The 18,231-nt window shown below is 27.5% G+C and overlaps 1 protein-coding gene across 2 annotated transcripts; it reads right to left on the bottom strand.

Annotated features, from left to right (window-relative positions):
- Nucleotides 1-5,067: 5,067 nt before the first annotated feature.
- LOC149881468 (uncharacterized) lies at nt 5,068-16,332 on the bottom strand. 2 transcript variants are annotated; one of them, XM_090068873.1, is made up of 5 exons: nt 16,157-16,332; nt 13,012-13,107; nt 12,442-12,577; nt 9,055-9,476; nt 5,068-6,165 (listed from the first exon to the last, which is right to left on the bottom strand). In XM_090068873.1, exons 2-5 carry the CDS (start codon nt 13,026-13,028, stop codon nt 5,775-5,777), a joined length of 966 nt encoding a protein of 321 aa, XP_089924999.1. In that variant the 5' UTR covers nt 13,029-13,107; nt 16,157-16,332; the 3' UTR covers nt 5,068-5,774. The 2 variants fall into 2 exon arrangements, with proteins under 2 accessions (XP_089924999.1, XP_089925000.1); XM_090068874.1 differs by lacking the exon at nt 5,068-6,165 and adding an exon at nt 8,570-8,702.
- Between the last annotated feature and the right edge of the window lie 1,899 nt (nt 16,333-18,231).

Below are 18,231 nucleotides of genomic sequence, written 5' to 3'. Positions count from 1 at the left end.
AAAATAAAGTTTTTTTAATCTATAGAAAAACAATAGAAAAACAATAGAAAAACAATAGAAAAACAATAGAAAAACAATAGAAAAACAATAGAAAAACAATAGAAAAACAATAGAAAAACAATAGAAAAACAATAGAAAAACAATAGAAAAACAATAGAAAAACAATAGAAAAACAATAGAAAAACAATAGAAAAACAATAGAAAAACAATAGAAAAACAATAGAAAAACAATAGAAAAACAATAGAAAAACAATAGAAAAACAATAGAAAAACAATAGAAAAACAATATTTAACAAACCTTGCAAATGTCTTGAGCATCAAACAAAATCTTTGAATGAACTCATGAAACATAAAGTTTTCACTGAGAACAAAATTTCAGTTAATGGTTAATTCCATTTAACCCTTAGGGTTAATTTAATTTAACCCTTAGGGTTAATTCCATTTCAGAAAGACATTGAGTTTGTAAATTTAGGAGTTCAAATACTATTTTTAAATTCAGTCTTCATAAATCGATTAACTTTGATGGCTTCTTTAAATTCAAATCGAACAGAGTTACAAATGATAGCATCGAAATATATAAAAAAAAATTAATAAGAAATTTACAGCGCGTTAGATTTTTAATGAATTTTTGATTATTTTTGTAACTCTTTATATTTTAAAAAATGTTTTGATCATGCAAACCAAATATTCTTTAAATTTTTTTCAAAAAGCCTTATTGTTTTCAAAAAAAAAATTATGTCAAAAAGGCCATTTTTAGTTAAAAGATCCTATAAGCAGTGTTAATTTGTGTGGTACAATTTTAATGGAGATACAAATGATACGAAAACAATCAAACCAACCAGCTCTAAGAGCAAGTTTCGGACCCTACTAAATTTTATATTTTATACTTATATGAAAGTTAAAACAGTATACCTGTATCTTCAAAGACCTTATTAGAATCAAAAGTTTCTTAACCAAGAAAGTCTTAAAAGAATATTGAACAAATTTATAAATTTGTTTTAAAATATATTTTAGCATAAATATTATATTGAATTCGCATAACTTATAGATCTCTACAATAACGATATAAAGATGTCTTGATCGGAAGCTTTTGCAGCTCAAATACTTTGTGACTGTTGCTGCCCCTTAATCAAGTTTTGTCACAAAACAGTAACAAACTATTTAACTGGTGTTTCTAATGCTTTTTATTTAGAGGAAAGACTTACGAAGTTTTTTCGAACGTAACGATTAAAGAATAAAATTACTTGCGTTCTTAAAATCAATTGAACGCAACAATAAACGATATCAGTTAAACAGTTATATTGAAATTCCGACGAGTAATTGATTCAAGTAATTCGTAACTTCAAGTAACTTGCTCGAAATTTTCGTTTAAAGCTTCAAGAACCATCAACTAACTTTTTAGAATCCGTTCCCATTAAATTGTCATAAAATTTCGAAAATGACTATTTTTACAATGACTGCTATGAAAGATTTTTCTGCAAACCCATTTGTTACTAACGCACTATTAAAGAATGTTATACACATGCATTAGAACAGTCTCACTTTTATTGAAGTTGTTGTAAAAATGGATCTGCGAATGAGCTGGTAACTCTACAGGATGCGGTAGCAATTCGCGGAATAATTTTTGGCTTAAAAAGCATGTTGTAAAGAATTAACATGTTAACTTTTGATAGAAAGGCTAAAAAAGATCAAAGAAGCTTCTGAATCAGCTGAAAAACCATGCTTCGTCAACAGTCAAAATCTCCTCAGCTTAAAAATCTTTTAATGTTGACTGTGTGGCGAAATGGCCAATTCATAGTGCAGGAGTGTTACAGAGTACCACCTGTGTGTCACACCAAGCACCTCAGTCCGTTATGATGCTAAGAATCATCGCTTTTAATGGAGAAAAGTTTCCAACAATCTACATCACAGAGAAAGAAAAAATATAGCTAACTAAAACGCTGTGCCTTGGTTGAAGAAGACATTTCCAGAAAACAATTACATTTTTCAACAGGACAAGCGTTGTTGAAAAAAAGGTTTTCAAAAAGGTCCAATCAATTGTCAAATCACGAAATTCATCTATTACCTGTGTTTGGAACACAATTTCAAGAGGCTAAATAATCAGCACCTGCCAGTCCCTCCGTCCCAGGCTTGAGGTAGTAATCAAAAAAGGAGACCTAATTGACTATTATGGAGGGAAAAGCATTTATCTGAAACTTTTCTTTTATTAATATTGTATGAAAATAATTTTTTAAAGCTTAAAAAATTCCTTATAAAAAATGTTCTAAAAAGTTTGTGAGTTGTTGCTGCACCCGTTAGTAATTGTACCAAGAAGGTTTAAGTTGACCTTTTAGCTTTCAACGAGTATTGATAAGTTTTAAAGATTAGTAATGACAAATTTAATATGCTAATGATGAGTTAATAATGACTATGACCACGTCACACAGTTTAAAAAGAATCTCGTTTGTATGATAAGGTGTTTTTGTTGCAGTTATCGGTGTCGTATTTACATAATCGTTCTCACCTTTCTATTGCAAAAAAATTTTTTTAAATTACCAATATTGGCTTCTTAAATTAATAAATACATGTTCGCTGGATAAACCTTTTTACATAAATGTTAGCATTACAAGTTCTTAAATACATACCATTTTATTTTTTTACTGCTTATAACTCGTGTTATGATTATGAGTTACATAAAAACATTGGTCTCAAAAATCAATGTAAAGTGCTCTTACCTTAATTTGAATCCTTAATATTCGCCATCTTGAGTAAACTAACTTAACGGTTTATTTTGTTTTTAAGGTTAAACGCTGAAAGTTTGGATTGAACTATGGGAAAATGCTATTTGATTTATTAAAGACGTGAAAGTTGTTTCAAGTGAAATCCGACAAACAAACGAATTATGAAGCATTTTATTTTAGTGAAACATTTGACCCTTTCTTATGAATACAAACTTCATAATAGAAATTTCGTCTTTTTTTTTTTTCAATAAAAATTTTCATTCTTGTTAAAGAAAAAATTTAATTGAAAAGACGAACGTTTATCAACGGAATTCTTTATCGTTTCTTCAATGTTACGTTCAATGCACCGAGAAAGCTAACAATGTTAGAAGTCAAACAGGATATGCTGTTACAACCTGATCCAAAAAGTTTACTATATAATTTTATTGCAGCAAATTTACGTTTAACTTTTAATTAAACTTAGCATTAAAATTTTGTGGATAATTTTAATTGTATTTATCATGATGTATAGCTAAATATACATGATATTTTTACTATACTTTATTTTCATATTTTTTTAATTTTGTATTTTTATGATTTTTTAAACCATAAGATGTCTTAGAATTGTTTTGTAAAAGTAAGCGTCTTACGGTTCATTTGGTTACCAACCTCGAATCATTTATACGTGCCTCTTCATCGAGCCAAATATATTCAAAAATGATGGTAGCTTTGGGTTTTCAGCTATATTTATATTGCGGAGAAGAGCGCATTAAAAATAATTAATAAATAGAAGTTCGTTTTGTACTCTCTAATGTAAAACAATTGTCTAAAGAGTACAGAGTTGATAAAAAGCGGAAATCTTTTCGCTTCCGCATTTTTTCCGCTTCATAGTGGCTGCTGCCAACCAAATGACTGCCAATACCGTTGCACAACCGTCATCCTCCAAAACATTATTTATTCGGATAATGTTTTGGAGGATGACTGTTGTGCAACGGCGTTTTTGCCTCCCTCAAATGATTTTTCCGTAACTATTTGTTACGGAAAAATCATTTGTTTTTGAAATTACTTTAACCAAAAACAGCTAAATAGGATTTTTTTGGTGCCAAAGAATTAAACCCCAACCATGAAAATCAATATGCATTTTTTAAAATCGTTCAGTGTTGCTTTTTTAAGAAAAGAATATGGATCATCTTTTTAAGTAAGGCGAAGTTTTGCATTTAAAAAGTTATTCACTTTTAAAAGGTTCAACTTTGTTTTAATACCAGTAAATTTAGATGGTCCGTCCGTCAGTACATTAAATTAGGTTCGTAAGATTTTCAACGGTTATTTATGAGTCGTTAGAGTTTTTCGTTTTCTTACAAGTATTTTTTTTTATGTAGGCTGATATAAAAATAAATAGATATACCTAGCTGAAGATTTTGTTATAAATTTTACCTAATAACTTTCAAAAGAAGATTTCTAGAGATAAGTTTTTTTCCTCTTTTCTATTTAAAATGTCTCATTTACTTACCGATAAGTACCAACAATGTTCATTTATGTATTATGCTAAATTTAATTCAAATTTATATGTTTTCTTGTCATGCTTTCCGGGTGTCATCAAAATGTCAAGCATGATCACTATCAGTATCTTTTTGATGTCCAAGTATCTTTTTGATGTCCAAGTATCTTTTTGATGTCCAAGTATCTTTTTGATGTCCAAGTATCTTTTTGATGTCGAATAAACTTTTGTTGCTTCTTTCCATTTTACAAAGAAAAAAAGAAGAAAAAAGTTTAACACCTTGACTATTTCAGAATTTGAGTTAGATCTTCGCTCCATGGCGTTAACGGCGCAACCCCAAATAATGCAACATACAAACTAAGCATCGGCGTAACCGAACCGTCGGTAAAAATGCGCATTACACATTTTACCTAATTTTACCGCATTTTACCGAAATTTTTTTACCGCCGGTGCGGTTACGCCGATGCTTAATACAAATGCCATCACCATTTTTAAATACTAAATAATTTTAGAACTATTTCTGAAAAATAAATAGTTTATCATCAACGCTTTCAAGTAAAGTCACATTTGTTAAAGTTACTCTATGTGTTTAAAAATATTTTAAAGAAATCATTAACATTCCTCTTGACATGGATACGCCAAAACATAAAGGATATATCCTTAGTTTTTCCAGCATTTATTCTAATATCTTCTGAAGCATAAATTTCCTATGAAACTCGTGATGTCATTTAAGAATGATTTTTGACAATCTGATTTGGTTTATATAAAAGGTTTTTTTATTGTTCCATGTTTTTATGTGAAATGCTTGTGCTTTAATAAGTTTATAATACAGAACTACAAACTTAAATATTAGAGAAGAGTTCTCTGGGATTTTTAGAAAAAATGTATGTGGTCTAAAACATATTTACAGTACTGTATATATATTACAGAATCTGTTGATTACTCTGCATCCTCAAGCTCTTCATTAACGTGTTTTTTAAACAATATTACCCAAGTTTAATTGACCTCAAATGCCAATTTTAAAAATGATTTTTAACAAGAAAAACTAAAAACGTAACAAGTCACAATTCAGCGATAAATTAAGATGGACATGACTTGTTTGCAACATCGGTTATGCAAATAACTGTCATGTAAAAGTCATCGTGATTAATGCTTTTGCCAATTGATAAACGTCATCGGTTGTCAATAATTTCAAGTTGGATATTAATTGAGTCTAAGCAGGAATTTCATTCATCGATGATATGTTATATCCTTTTTGTTTCTTGTTGGAGTATTTTCCTTTTTTTTTTTAAAGTGCACCCCAATTTATTTAAACAGATTTGTGTGTGTTTAAAAATGGTCATTCGATTGATCTAAAAGCTTATCTTATTTTCGAATAATTACTTAAAAAAAACTTGATAAAAAACTTTCCTGATTTTTTGACACTTGCATCTGTGTTGGTATTTCTACGTTAGAAAATCCTTTACATGAAAAAGCTTTTTAAAAAGGCTTCATTTTTTGTTCTTGTCTTAGATTTCACTGAAATACGCCAGGGTATTTGAGTAAAAACTAACAATTGTGTTTAGTAAGTAGTCACGTTAAGGGAATTTTGATTGGTACGTTTTATTGCGGTGAATCTTTGCAAGACTTGGTATAAGTTTTTCAAATTTGTAGTTAGCGGTTTTTTTTAATTTAGCAGCAACAAATTCGTCGTTGAATTTTTCTTTTAATTCAACGTCAAGTTTGTAATTCGAAACACCCACTCCTGCAGCCTTAATACATTCTTTTATTTCAGAAGGTAGACCACAATCATCGTTGCCCATTCTCTTCTCAGCTAAAAATAATACTCCATTTTCTTTAAGAACGTCGAATGCTGTCAAAAGAATTGGCTTGCAAGTGTCGTAATTTCCGAATAATGCGCAGGTAGAAATGACATAATCAAATTCCAATGGTTTGATACCAATAGGTTTTGCACAGTTGACGCCGAGCCTGTAGAAAAAGAAACAACAAGCTTTAAAATTTCATTATAATTTTTTATAATTTATTATAATGATATGTTATAATTTATTATAATATATCATTATTTATTACAACTCACTTTAATTTATTACAATCTATAAACTTAAACTTATAACTTATTATAATTTATTATAATTTATATGTTAAAAGGTTTTTTCCTTTCAATTATATTATGTTTGAACCAAACAAAGCGCTCGTTTTAAATATAAACTTTTCTCTGATTTTTTAAAGCAAAAAATTTTTATTGCAGTCTGTCATTCTATTGATAATAACCCCAAAAAAGGCTTAAATAATAAATATCAGTCTTTAATTTTTTTGAGATGCAAGATGAAATTTAACTTAACTCGTTGCAAGTGTTATTAAATTTATCTTCTTACACGAATTACTTAATTTCAACAAATTGTACGAATCGCTCGATTTGATTGGTTTACAGTGTAACACAAACTTTGCTGCATTTCGGTAAGATGGCATTCAGAAGTTACAAGCATCCGCGCAAACTCAATTTGTTGACTGCGGCTAAGTTTTACATACAATCATACATTTTTACTTCTGCCTTGTTATGCATGCTTAGGTTCTCGTATATACTGGCTTTTCTCGTTTTTACACTATCTTCAACGTGCTTATCCCTTTATCCCCCCCCCCCTACCCACGCTCCCTACTTCCCTACTAACGTAATATGCTCCCTACTTTAACTTTACTTCATTCCACAATTCAATGTTCATATTTCAATGAATAATTTTCAATTCATAATTCAATGAATTCGCCATAAATACAACTTTTTAAACGGAAATTAATTTGTAGGGGTACAACCTGATCCTGGTGGCTTCCTTCCATGTTTATATCCCACTCTGCCAGAGAATTATCTTCTTCTGTTACTATCGTCTCAATGCTGCTTCTTACCATGTGATCTATGTCTTTTAGTGAACATGTTTCCTTTTTTTTCTTCTTTTTTTTCTGTCATTAATCACTTAATCATTTAACTATTGTGTTACTGATAACTTGGATTATACTGCACTTTATCTTCAATATTGAATTGGCGTACGCTTATGCGTCCAATATGTTGACTATATTAGCTCTAGTTTCGTAGTTCATCATCTTTTGTAACAGGCTTGGTTTGATTAACTAGATTCTTGTGCGAATGTTTCTTCCTAAAAATAGGTTACTTGGAGTAAGTCTTGTTTTGGTTGCTGGTATAGGTCATTTTTCAACGCCCACGTGGTTTAAATCTTCTCCTTTTGCGGTTTTTACAAGTTTCTCGTCTCCTCCATTCAACCTTGGGTGAAATTCTGATAAAAAAGGTGTGTTTATAGCCACTTACTTTTTTTAAATCTATGGATGCAGTAGAGTGAAACTATGTTTTATTATTATTGTTATTATTGCTACATACAGAATAAATGTTTTAAACATATCTACTCCTTTTTGATCTTTTACGTTGTAAATACGTTTTATATATATATATACGTTAAGCCATTCTGAGACAAACACTAATCAAAATATAACCAGTAAAACCTGTTTTAGAGAATCATAATTCAGAGGTTAAAACAATAATACTAAACAAACTTGAAGATAAAAGTGATTGTCTTTACTAGAATTCAAGAAACATCTGCAGTCAAATAAATAAGAACGGTTGAGAAAATCTTAAGGTGTGTGTGGGGGGGGGGGGGGGGAATTTAGAAGGATTTTTTAGAGGAGATTTTTGAAGAGATTCTCCTTTTTGGGGAGAATTTTATAAGAAGAATCGTATGAAATTTATGAAGAATTTTATAAGAAGAACCGTATGAAATTAATGAAGAATTTTATAAGAAGAATCGTATAAAATTTATGAAGAATTTTATAAGAAGAATCGTATGAAGCTTATGAAGAATTTTATAAGAAGAATCGTATAAAATTTATGAAAAATTTTATAAGAAGTATCGTATGAAACTTATGAGAGAATTTTATGTGAAAATTTTGAAATTAATTGAGGAAGATTTTAAAAAGAGATTTTGGAAAAAGAGAAAGAGAAGATTTTAAGCTGAGAATAGTTCTAATCTAGAAAGACTTTTTTGCTACATGATGAGATGAGACAGAGTCCAAAGGTGGTATGAGAATACTTTTGAGTAACTTTGATTACGTATTATTATTGTTATAAATATATTGCTATTTCTATTTGTAACTATTAACAGAATATATTCATGAGTAAATAGTTGAGAAAATTTATTAATTAGTATAAGTAAGAAAAGAAAAACCAGTGGTAAGTATTATTACAAGTATTATTATTATACATGTAGTTTGACTTAAATTATATATTATATGATTATATATTATACATATAGTTTATTATACATATTATATATTATACATATATTATATATTATATGATTATATATTATACATGTAGTTTGACTTAAATATTAGCATTAATATTGTTACTATATGCATTAATATTTTTATTGAAAAGTTTCACCACCATCCTTAGATTCTCTTCTCCGCCCAAAATAAACAACCGCGCACACACAATTGCCGACCTAACAGTTAATGGCAAATATTACATAAACACTCGGTTTTGATGCACAGCCAAAGTAGTTTAGATGAAGATTGTTAACAAAGAGATGAGTTTATTTTTTTAATCGTTTGAAAAGATCCTGAAAACTTTTTTTTAAATATTTTTTGCAATTTAAACCTACCTTCAATTTGTAGTGCATTTAAAAAAGTTCTTTGATTGCAATACCGAACAATATATGACAGAACCGTTTTATTACTGAGCAATGATAATGAAAAGTAATAAGGAACAACGAGAAGTAATGGGAAGTAAAAGCAGAAAAGATTTTTTCATTAGTTTGATGATTCTAAAGTGAAACATTAAAAACGAAGACTTACTTTATTTTAATTGTAATGTTCTTCGGAAGGTCTTTCAATTCTTTAATAGGGTTCGTTGAGTAATCATAGCAAACACAATTAAAAATAATATTTTGAAAAAACTCGTCTTTTTTAACTTCTTCAATAAGTAATTTAGCAAACTGCAGTTCACCACAACCAAAATCAGCTACAAAAAAGGTTTTCTTATCACAATTTTCCTTGTTGTAGTCCCCCTTGATGACGTCCAACATAGCAAGGACTGCCCATTTTGCGGGTTCACAAATGTTGTTTTTTTTTCTATTTTCCTGTGCCGATCTAACCCACTTGAAGTAATTCTTCATCATTTCTTTTCCTGGGTCACTCTTGAGAAGTTCTTCATTTTTGTCGTTGGAGTTTTCATAATAAAATATCCTTGTGTATTTCTTCAGCGGATTTTCATTCGGCTGTAAATATTCAGAGTTGATTAAAAAATTAAGCAAATTAGAGAATTTAAAAGATCGGCAAAATTATTCTAAGTCTTTTAATTATTGACTTCAAAAATCAAAATTTGCTAAATTAAATAATTCTGAATAATAAATAACTATGATATATTAGAAATACATTAAACTCTGTGAATTATTCATCAAAGAAAAAAATTAGTAACAAATAGTAAAGAATGTTTAACATTTGTTTGATGATTATTTTGATAAAATGAAACAAAAAATAGTTTTTTTTAGTGTTGTGACCAAAACTAAAAATTGTAACTAACTTAACTAAAAAAAACCGTAACTAAATTTAGTCGACTAACTTTTTAGTCTAACTAATTTTAGTCTATCAAATTTTTAATTTGCGAAAAATATATGGTTACTGTTACCCAAAAAATACTTTTTTAAAATCTTGTTATGCGTTAGTTGTGAAGTGGTTTGAGCACCATGTTTTTAATTACAAATTGCTGCAAGTTACAATTTACATCTACAGGGCAATCACAACAATAAGATTGAAACAGTTAGGCAATTAATGTTTTTTATTATTTCTATATTGTGTAATTGATGATATATCTTGTTCAACTCTCAATTTTATTTTTCTTTTAAAAGTAATTGTTAAAATGCTAATAACTAATTATGTTTTCGGTATAAAATATCAGCTGTTTTTGACCGAGTTGTTCTACTAACAAACCAATTTTTATTTAATTCAATAAAATAAAATTTGGGGCAACACTAGGTACAAACAAAACAATTTTATTACCTAATTGTCACAAATTATATTAGGCACAAAACAATAAACTTTGATGAATGTGTTTAAATTGATATATTTGTCATAATTCATATTATGTTTTAGTTTAGTTAGACTAAAAAGTTATTCGACTAATTTTAGTTAGACTAAAAAGTTAGTCGGCTAATTTTAGTTAGACTAAAACTAACCTTAACTCCCACCCCTCGTTTTTTTTTGCTTGTCTCATAAAAATTTTATCAAAGAAATTTAAAAAAAAATTTTAACCACGTTAACTATGATTGGTTTTAATCTGAATCAGTATCATTGATTTCATCTTTTACTTCAAGAATTTTTTGAGCCTTGAGCAATGTAAGAACTTCTTCAGAAAATGTTCTTTTGTGTGTAATATTCTTTCTTTGACTGTTTGTAAAAAATAAATTTAACTTTGACGCTGTTTTTAGAAAATAGAGATGATCAAGCCACAAAGAAATAAAGAACCAATTTATTGACTTTATATTTGAGCTTTACAAATTTAATAAAAGGAAACTTTTAAATTAGAAAATAGAGATGATCAAACCACTCCATCTGATCCAAAAAACTAAATGTTTAACTTTTATGAATATCAAAAGATCATGGAGAATGCCTATACAAAGCAATTATCGAAAAGCTAAAAGAATAAAAAACGTTTACATCCGACAAAGAACGACTGTTATAATAAATTTAAATTTTCAGTACTTCTTCTTAACAGAACATCCTTGGAGTATTTAAAAAAATCACATCGGGAATGGGCATCGGGAAAAATGCAAAGCGCTTTCAAGTTCATGGGATTTTCAAATGGTGACTATCACTTTACGGACGATAATAAGGAAATTTTACCCAACCTTTTTACATTAATGGTGTCAGCAATATCGTATAGCATATACAATTTAATTGAACACAAAACCAAAATCTTAAAATGGAAAGATATTATTGAGAAAAAAAAAGGAAAAGCTTGCTCTGAAAGGAGAAGAATCTTCTTATTACGGCTTGAGTGAGTTGAGAAAACAGGGGAAGATTAAAAGTGATAAAGCCGACTCAAACAATACGTTAAGTACGACAAGTACTACACGTACGACATCTACGACACAATAAATCAATGAATGAATGAATACGACAAGTACGACACAATGAATGGCATAAGTTTAGAGTTTATTCATGTTTTGTGTGATTGCCTAGATGCTCTAAATGCTTTCAATGGAAAATCACTAAACTTCGTTTAGCGATTTTCCGTTGAAACTTTAATATAATTTACTTTTATTAAAATAATTGTTTAATTAATTTCCTTTTTCTATCATTTTAGCTTTTTCATAGTTGTTTTGTATAAGCATTCTCCAATTATCTTTTGATATTCATAAACGTTAAAGATTTAGTTTTTTGGATCAGATGGAGTGGTTTGATCATCTCTATTTTCTAATTTAAAAGTTTTCTTTTATTAAATTTGTAAAGCTCAAATATAAAGTCAATAAATTGGTTCTATATTCCCTTACCAAATTTCAATTTTTTGAAAAATTTAGTACGCAAGGATTTATTTTCATAGTGAATTATTGTCGCAAAACAATCGAACTCTCTTTCCTCAATTATAAACCTCCTGGGGCTTGAAATAATAGTTTACTAAAGTTTATTGTATTTAAGTTTATTGTATTTAAGTTTATTGTATTTAAGTTGAAATTTAGTTAAGGATTAATTAATTGATAAAAGTTTCGTTAGGGAAAACAGGATAACTTTGTGTTAGAGTTCTTATCAAATGCAAAGTTTGTCACCTCTATGTTCAATTAAAGCATTCTAATGATGCAGTAGTTATTAAAGGTTGGTCTGTCTAACCTTTAAAATTTTACATGATTTGAGTTTATTCTGTTATAAGACATGAACGTTTCTTTCTGCAATTGCAAAATTAGTTCAGCTTTTTAGCACGAATCAAATAAACAATTATCTAAACAAATAAATATTACCAATATTTTGAAGGAATTTAAAAACTTGATGTGATTACTTAACTTAAAAAGTATATCAAATAATTTTCAAAATTATAGTAATAATTTTCAAAATTATAAGTATTGTATATTAATATTGTATTGTAATTATAATATTAATTATAAATATTGGTTCAAATCTAACATCTCTTGTTTATGAAAATTTTTGTATTTTTAATAAATCGAAGACATTGAAAAGAAAGCAATTTACCTTTCCAGCACTACTTTTGTATTTGTCATACATTGAGTTAGTGCTCTCATTAGGGCTTACTCCAGCAACATCATCAAGAGCATTCTGAGTTTGCTTGGGCTGTCTGAGTTCAGCTTCGCCTCCGTCAGAACTTAATCTTTAAAATAATTTTAGAGTGATTTATCAAAAAACATCAACAAAAGCAATTATAAAAAGTTGCAATTACTAGCATCTGTTTTATAACGTTTTCCGGTCGATCAACTTTTTATTAATACCATAAAAGGAAAGAAAAGAGAATGGGAAACATTAGTAGAAGCATAAATAGGAAGTATAAGAAGAAAAAAATGGTTAAACATTTCAAACGGTGCCATTGTTTTATGATAAGAGAACTTTGTCTGAAAACAAAAAAAAGGAAAAGCTTTAATGCTATATAACGATGTGAATCAATAGAATGTTGAATTGTTATGGACCACATTGATCGTTTAGAAAATGAAACAAGACCGTTAAGAAAATGAAACAAGATAAAGTTGCATACGATTTGCACCAAATATAAAATATTTGTTCTGTAAAACACAAAATAATTTAACTTACTTTCTCTTTCTTTCCATGTTTGATAGAAATGTTCCAGAAAAAGGTCAAAATGTGCGGTCTTCAATTCCTTAACCCTTAACCGCGCTATTTTTGTAACTAGAAGAGAAAAATTATGAGTCTTGAAATTAACTTTAAACGGTCCCTAAAAAGCAAACAATCAAACATATAAAAAAAATTTTTTTAGGTGGGGCGAAAATTTGGGTGCGTGACTTTTTCGTCACAGGGAGCAGAAAAGGAAAAAAAAAATAAAAATTTGGAAAATAAAAAATTAGTAAACTCGTATATTTTTATTGACACTAGTTGCAGTACTTAGGCATTTATTCAGTTAAAAAACTAAATTATGCAAAACATCACAATTGGTCCTGAAAATTAAGTTTATTTGTAACGAAATTGCAAAAAATATTTGAACAACAATTCATATTGACTAGATAAATAATTAAAAAAATATTGATTCCTTCAAGCACTCGTGATATTTGAACTAGCTCAAACTGTCTAGTAACAAATACCGTATATATTGACTAGGTAAATTGTAATACTGTAATTTGAAATCCTTTTTCTAAAACAAGCTTTTTATAGGTCTGTTTTATAAAAATATTTATAATACATTAGGTTATACTCCATGAAATTTCATGAAACAGTTAGATGTCGAATTAAGACAAAGATGAGCATCGCACTTAGTGCACTTGATAACTGGCGCTGCCTTACAACTTGGAAATCTGCATCTCCCTCTTGTTGTTACAATTGGCCAATGACCAAATTGATCATTTCGAATAGGTTTAGGGGGAATTTTAGTTGCAACTCCTCCATCTCCCTTAGAAACCTTTGCTCTCTGAAGCTCATCAGCATCAATTGATGGTCTACCTCGCTTGGTTGGAACTTTGTTTTCACGAGTAAGACACAGGGCTATTTGATATTTAAATGTTTGAAGTTTTATAATCTTTCTAGGATTCGTTATTCCGCTAAGTCTTGCGTCTCGCCTGTATGTGTTCCATGCTTGAACGACTATGGTCTCAAGTAAAATTATCCGATGATACCATTTCTTTGATCGTACTGGATTTCTATAAAGGGCAATGAGCATGTCTAGCAGGTCCACTCCTCCCATACACTTGTTGTAAAGTTTCACAACATCCGGACAATCAACATCAATTCTTCTTTTAGTCACTCTGTCATAACGACTTATTTTGACAAGGGGTGCTATACCAGCATAAGTAGAAACTAACATTACCCCACGGTTATCATACCACTTTATTGCTCACACCTCAACATCATTGAAGAGAGTTGTATGAATAACAGACGCACCTCTCCCTTTCTTTTTGAGTTCCTTATCATTTGGCACATTGCAACTAGGTAATCTATTCAACCGAGCTGTGCCAACATAATGAATATCTTCTTTTTCACAAATTGATACAAGATTCATACTACATTCCTAGGAATGTTTTGAAGAAGTCTCAGTACAATATTTCCTGATGATATAATATCAGGTTGACCTGGACAAGTTTGTATACCCCCATCATAAATCTCAAAATTATTGATTAGTCCATCTACCCCGCATATATTTTATAGCCCCACTTTTTGGGCTTCTTTTGATTATACTGTTTGAGCCCCGATTTACCTTTGAATGGCACAATTTGTTCATCACAAGATAAATGTTCCCCTGGAACCATTTTTGAGAAGTTTGCATTAAATGCATCAGCTAAAGGCCTAATTTTAAAAATTTTATCTGAGCAGATTTCAGGACGTTTCTCATTATCGACCACATGAAGATTTTTTTTTATTGTTTCAAATCTCCTACAACTCATGACATCTGCTACTTTATCGTAACGCATCTCTCTATCCCAATACATTCGACTATAACTCATTTTTACAATACACATCAATAAAATTATTCTAAAGAACTGCTCAATTTCCTTTTCATTTACATCTAGAGGCCTATTTATATCACATTGTAGGGCATAACGATTTGACTCTACAACAATGTTTGATAAAATTCTATCATCCTATATATCACGAAAGTGATATATGGGATGATAGAATTTTATCAAACATTGTTGATAGAATTTTATCAAACATTTTCCAGTGAAGAGTTGTTTGTTAACATTGTTTATCTTTGATTATATAAGCCAATTGAACTTCAAAAAAAATCGAAAGTTAGATAACATTCATCTCATTAATGATATAGAATCTGCAGGGCAGGATTTAGATAAGGAGAGGCTCTAGGCTATTTCAATTGCGCATTTTTTTTTTTTTTTTTTTTTTTTGTTAAATCATACGACATAATTTATTTTAATATTATCTTACGTCATCATGCTTAATGAAAGAAGTCGTGATAATAAGAGTTTATATTAAAATTATTGCTGTGATAAATTTATGCATTAATTGACTACCAATATGCATTATTTATAAATTCATTGACTTACCATTATAAAATGTTAAAAGATAACTACGAATTAAAGTAGTTAAAGCGCTCGTATATATTTATCAGGACTTTAATTTTTAATAACTGTTTTATTTAACAATTTCATATAAACTCTGACGAAAGCCGCTCTTGATCTGTAAGCCCCTCTAGATTTTGAGCTTATTTCCTGAAATACTGTTCATGTAATCATGTTATTGGAATGTAGTCACATTTAATTTTAACTATTATTTATGGCGAGTACTTCAATTTAATATAACAATTTTTTACTTGCTCTTTTTGGTCGGCGTAAGTAGATATAACCTGCCAATAAAATTTTCTTAGAGAGGCTGTAAGAAGTGAAAGATATGACTGTCGTAATAGCCTATCTTCAGTACTTCTTCATAAATGCTAAACTTTGATTACCTAAAATCTTGCATCCAATATCTTAACAAATAAGGTTTCACTAAATCTGCTTAATATTGAGTATTTGATGGATTTTTAAACTTTTATTTTTACCCATATTTTTTCTAACTGTCTTATAAAGGTCAACATTATTTTTTCGAGGTTTTAAAGAATCAAATTATCACACTCTCGTTATCTTCATTTTATAAACAGTTAAGTAAGTAGGTTTCCATTCTTTATTGGAAACAGCTGTTTAAAATTCAAAAAATATATGAAGAAAACATTTTAATTTTATAACAATGTTGAATGAACTGTTCTTGAAAAAGAGAAGTTACTTAAGCTACGTACCTCTCATAAGATGGCAACCGATGTGTCATTAATAATGAGGGCCAGCGGCGTGCGAATGCTTTTTTTTTTCACATGAATAATACAGATCAAAAACAGCGAAGAAAACGCTAAGATTCTATTTATTTTCCGTTTTCAAAAAACTTCAAATATTTATTTAAACATTTAAATAACAAAATAAAAAAAGCTAACTTAAGTGTAAAAATATTAAAAACCCCAATTTTTTAATATTATTTGCGGACAGACTACGTTTCAGATTATAAATAACTTTTATCATATGTTCCTCATCAAGATTCAAAATACTGCATTCATTCATGAAAGTTGGGATTTTTTAACGTATTTGAATAAGGAGAAGATTCTTAGCAATTACAACTTCAAGAACTTACAAATATCTATTTGCTAAATTTTGTTAAATATATATATATATTTTTTTTTAAATTCCTTCACTACATTGGTGAAGCTTTTTGACAAACAAATTTTACAATTAATGAGTTTGAATAAGAGGCTCATTGATACGTCATCAAGATTATTTTTGATAGTTTTTAATTCTCTTTTCGTTTCCGTGAGTTTTTCAGGGGAAAAAATATAGATATTCACTTTTTCGTGTGAAGAATTCAGGATATTTAGAAAATTAAGAAATTATTAATTAACTATATTAATTAATTAACTATAGTAATTAATTAACTATAGTAATTAATTAACTATAGTAATTAATTAACTATATTAATTAATTAACTATAGTAATTAATTAACTATATTAATTAATTAACTATAGTAATTAATTAACTATAGTAATTAATTAACTATATTAATTAATTAACTATAGTAATTAATTAACTATAGTAATTAATTAACTATAGTAATTAATTAACTATATTAATTAATTAACTATAGTAATTAATTAACTATATTAATTAATTAACTATAGTAATTAATTAACTATATTAATTAATTAACTATAGTAATTAATTAACTATAGTAATTAATTAACTATAGTAATTAATTAACTATAGTAATTAATTAACTATAGTAATTAATTAACTATATTAATTAATTAACTATATTAATTAATTAACTATAGTAATTAATTAATTTTAGTAATTAATTAACTATAGTAATTAATTAACTATAGTAATTAATTAACTATAGTAATTAATTAACTATAGTAATTAATTAACTATATTAATTAATTAACTATAGTAATTAATTAACTATAGTAATTAATTAACTATAGTAATTAATTAACTATATTAATTAATTAACTATAGTAATTAATTAACTATATTAATTAATTAACTATAGTAATTAATTAACTATAGTAATTAATTAACTATAGTAATTAATTAACTATAGTAATTAATTAACTATATTAATTAATTAACTATATTAATTAATTAACTATAGTAATTAATTAATTTTAGTAATTAATTAACTATATTAATTAATTAACTATAGTAATTAATTAATTTTAGTAATTAATTAACTATAGTAATTAATTAACTATAGTAATTAATTAACTATAGTAATTAATTAACTATAGTAATTAATTAACTATATTAATTAATTAACTATATTAATTAATTAACTATAGTAATTAATTAATTTTAGTAATTAATTAACTATAGTAATTAATTAACTATAGTAATTAATTAACTATATTAATTAATTAACTATAGTAATTAATTAACTATAGTAATTAATTAACTATATTAATTAATTAACTATAGTAATTAATTAACTATAGTAATTAATTAACTATATTAATTAATTAACTATAGTAATTAATTAACTATATTAATTAATTAACTATAGTAATTAATTAACTATATTAATTAATTAACTATAGTAATTAATTAACTATATTAATTAATTAACTATAGTAATTAATTAACTATAGTAATTAATTAACTATAGTTATATGTATATGTCAAGGTTGAATTATTTCATCTTTATGTTTTGTCTTCATGCAGAAAAAACTCAAAAGTTTTAGACAATAAAAAAAATGTTTAAACAGAAAAGTTAACATTAAATTTAGAAATGTGCATCTAAATGTGCATATTTCAACATGAGTTTTTATG

Source organism: Hydra viridissima, unplaced genomic scaffold (genome assembly GCF_058129835.1).
Source record: "Hydra viridissima isolate aposymbiotic clone 2 unplaced genomic scaffold, HvirCarnegie_v1 scaffold_12, whole genome shotgun sequence".
Classification (NCBI taxonomy): domain Eukaryota; kingdom Metazoa; phylum Cnidaria; class Hydrozoa; order Anthoathecata; family Hydridae; genus Hydra; species Hydra viridissima.
Note: the sequence above shows the minus strand (reverse complement) of the source record. Positions and strands in the feature narration are given on the sequence as shown.